The 3,819-nt window shown below is 30.4% G+C and overlaps 1 protein-coding gene across 1 annotated transcript; it reads left to right on the top strand.

The window, feature by feature from the left end:
* Nucleotides 1-1,230: 1,230 nt before the first annotated feature.
* Nucleotides 1,231-2,049, top strand: LOC140431746 (putative metabolite transport protein YncC; the record flags this gene model as incomplete). Its single annotated transcript, XM_072519626.1, has 1 exon — nucleotides 1,231-2,049. A coding segment is annotated over exon 1 (819 nt), but the record flags the coding sequence as incomplete, so codon positions are not given.
* Between the last annotated feature and the right edge of the window lie 1,770 nt (nucleotides 2,050-3,819).

The following is a 3,819-nucleotide window of genomic DNA, read 5'->3' as shown; positions in this document are numbered from 1 at the left end:
TAATCCTTTGTAACATCAACAATTATCTTGACAGTCAAAAGATTTTCTCGTTTTACTATTAGTTCATCATTAAACTAAGAAATTGGAGCTTTACTATGAGTTCGTGAATTTTTTTATTAAAAAAATTAATTTCAGTTAACTTTGCATACATTTCGGTAATAAATTAAGCTAATTCTGTAGTTGTTTTGAGAGAAATAACTGAAACCCAGTCAACGTTATTTAATGACTGTTTTAACATCAGGATGACATTACTTATCTATCTCTCTGCTTATGTTTGTTAAGATGTTATCTAAACAAGTTGCTGATCTAGTTGCAATTCTAGTAAATTCATTAATATTTATGGTTAAGCCAAAAGTAGAAATTAGATGACGGAAACTGTTCAGTTCATAAAAAGCTTTTTGAAATCAATGTTGAAATCTCCAATTATTATCATTTCTCTAAGAAATTAGCAGAGCACTTGAGCATTGCTGATTTGTAATTGTTAAATTTTCACGTGTCTCTAATATACCCTTGATTTGCTTTCCATCATTTTTAGCGACGGAATTTGGAGGATGACCGGCAACACCGCTTTGCTTGTTTGTATTTGGCATTATTTAACCTTCAAATTTTCTGGGTTTTGTAGCAAATTTATAATATAATCCTGATTACTAATCGTTCGTTCTAGTTATCTGATAATACGTTTTGAAGCGTCTAATTGAATGTTTGCGATTTTGAGATCATATTTTAATGTTAAATGACTTTTCGCTTTGGCATGGTCAGTTACAAAAGTATCAGGTATGTCAGTAATTGCGTCAAGGAACTTGGTACTTTGATCACTTTCCACATACTTTACCACTTTATCACTTAATTTGATGTCCAAAGGCACTTTCTTCTCCATTATTATCCTAATTGAATCACTTTTATTTAATTTATTTAATTATTTGTTGACTTCATCAACTGCTGCCATATTGCCAATTCAAATGTATGTATATTTACTAAAAAGATTCACCCTTAATTTAGATACACCCAATATATGCACTTTTTTCATATCTATCATTGTCTTCTGTTACATTATTTTTAAATTTACTTGTCGTGTTTTTTAAACCGTTTCACGATATTGAGGATGCGATATAGAACTGTCATAAGAAAAGAAAAGTATCTTAGACTAACATCAAAATATTTATATCTTCAGTGATATTAATATGTATTTATTTTTTTACAGTAAATGTTTTGCTAGTATGCTTTGGCAGTATGCTGGTTTGGACTTCCCCAGTAGTACCAAAATTACAATCCAATGACACTCTAGTCAATCCAATAGGAAGACCGCTCACTGTATGGGAACTTTCAATTCTCACCGCAACCTATCCATTGGGCTTAGTCACAGGCACAGTATTAATTGGAAAAGTACCAGACCTTATTGGAAGAAAACGGACTCTAATCTGTATTTCAACTGGTGTTTTCATCTCCGCTATCGGTCTATACCTTGCGAAAAACATTTACACTTTACTTATCTTTAAATACACTATATCAGTAAGTTTAGGTGGTGGACCAGTTTTAATACCCACTTATACATCGGAAATTGCTGAAGACCATAATCGAGGTCGTTTGGGATTTTTCATGACCTTTGGAATAATATTTGGCGAGTTATACGCAAACATTATTGGCGCTGTGACTTCTGTTAGTATTTTTTCTTTACTTTGCGGAATACCCGCACTATTGTGTCTTATGTGTTGTACGTACTTACCTGAATCCCCAGAATATTTGTTAATGAAGGGAAGAAAAGATGAGGCTATCTTAGCACTTGGGAAATTAAGAAAACACAAACTCATTACGGATATCGAGAATGAGTGTTTGGATACACAGAATATGGTCAAAAGTGATTGTTTACCAAAGACAAGTTTTTTACAGCGCATAAGGGAAGATATGGGTGTTAGAAAGGGATTTTATCTTGCAGCTACAGTTTTAATCATTCAAAATTCTGCAGGGCCGAATATAGTAGCAGCTTTCCTTAATCCAATTTTAAGTGAAGCTGTACCAGAAGTAAATGGAAATATTTTGTCGGTACTAGTTGTAAGTATCAAATTTAGTGCCGCATTTGTGGGTACATATATTGTTGAGCAAGTAGGACGCAGAGTTTTGATTTTAATGGCAACTTTTGTCTGTGGTATTTCGATGTTTGTTTTGGGATTTTATTTTTATTTTCAACAAAACAGTTATGAAATACCTTATGCTGTTAAAATAGTACCAGTGCTTTGCCTTATTTGCTTTGTTATAGTATTTGCTATTGGTCTTAGCTGCATACCTTATACTTTAGTAGCTGAGTTACTTCCTAGTGACATAAGATCTGTAGGTAGTAGCATCTGTCAATTTTTTGGAGACATTTGCGCTATTTCTACGTCATTTGCATATCCTCTTGCTGCTGACTATTTTGGAGAACATTACTGTATGTTTTTCTTCAGTATTGTTAATTTAATTGGTTGTACTGTTTTATATTTTTTCCTACCAGAGACAAAGGGGAAGAGTTTCCTAGAAATAAAGAATATGTTAAGTAACTAAAACTATTATTCTGATGTTTTTAATAATTAATTTGGTAATAAATATTACGTAGTTAAAAGTCAATAACTTACTCTTTTTGATCCCATAATTTCATCATCATTTGTAACATTTAAATTGAATACGTGTGGCGGTATATACTGTTATACGATTTTCTATTTTATATTTTGCAAAGCATTTTTAAAATAATTTATTTTTATTTCATTTGATTTAACAACGATAGTGTTAGCGAGCCAAGGGTTTTATTAACTTTTATTATATTTAGGTCTCATTTAGTTCTATAGAAACCCCTGTAAGGACCATAAGCTGCCCATGTATACGCTCTACTTATCTGATTTACATGTAGGATTAATTAGAATTTTCTCTGATTTATTATTATGACAGATTGTTGTGATGGTCGCCATAATTTCGCCAACATTTTTCTTCATTACTCTTAGGACGTTACTTAGATACTTGTAGGTCTGATTAACAATTTAATATCTTGATTTGGTTGTAGTAGTAGCATTCCTATCTATTAGTTATTTTTGGTACTACATTCCTATCTTTTAGTTCATTACCCAGTATTTAAATTTGTCTACACTTTAGATTATGTATTTTCCAATTTTTATAAAATCTCAGTTGTGTTCGTTTCTTCAGATTTCGTCTCAAGAACAATTTAAAGTATACTTTGTTTTTTCTATATTAATTTATACATTATCTGTAAAAGATTTTATTGCTTGTTCTAAATTTTTTATTACCAGTTGTTTATAATGGACAATCTAAGCTCTGACGTCACAATGAGCGGGAGTTTTAAAAACCTTTTCAAACATTTCTAATTTCTTTGTATTTGTCCCATAATAATTTGGAAATATTGATTTTTTAAATTTTTTGAAGAACTAATATGGACTTTTCGTTATGAACATTTATTCTGTGCGATTGGTATTATTTGTTGTTTGCGAATTTGTGAGGTAAGAATATCAAAGCATTAAGGTATTTACTATGAATGTTCATATTTTAAGGTTACGTTATTGTTTGATTAAAACTCTAATTATTTTTTACTGTATTTCAAGGTATTTTGTTGTTGTTTTTAGGTATTAAGATTATTTCAAAATGAATCAATAAATCATTTAATTTATTTTCGAAGTTAAAAAATATTTAAGTTAATGTTTTATTCGTTTTCAAATCCTAGTAAGGAATGCGACTCTGAACATAGTAGCTAATACGTGTTTTAAATCGAGCTCTCATAATTAATTTAAAAACTAGTGAAATACTAAAAATATTTTCGTTAATTAGTGATCCAGCAGTGAA

Source organism: Diabrotica undecimpunctata, unplaced genomic scaffold (assembly GCF_040954645.1).
Source record: "Diabrotica undecimpunctata isolate CICGRU unplaced genomic scaffold, icDiaUnde3 ctg00001865.1, whole genome shotgun sequence".
Lineage (NCBI taxonomy): Eukaryota > Metazoa > Arthropoda > Insecta > Coleoptera > Chrysomelidae > Diabrotica > Diabrotica undecimpunctata.
Note: the sequence above shows the minus strand (reverse complement) of the source record. Positions and strands in the feature narration are given on the sequence as shown.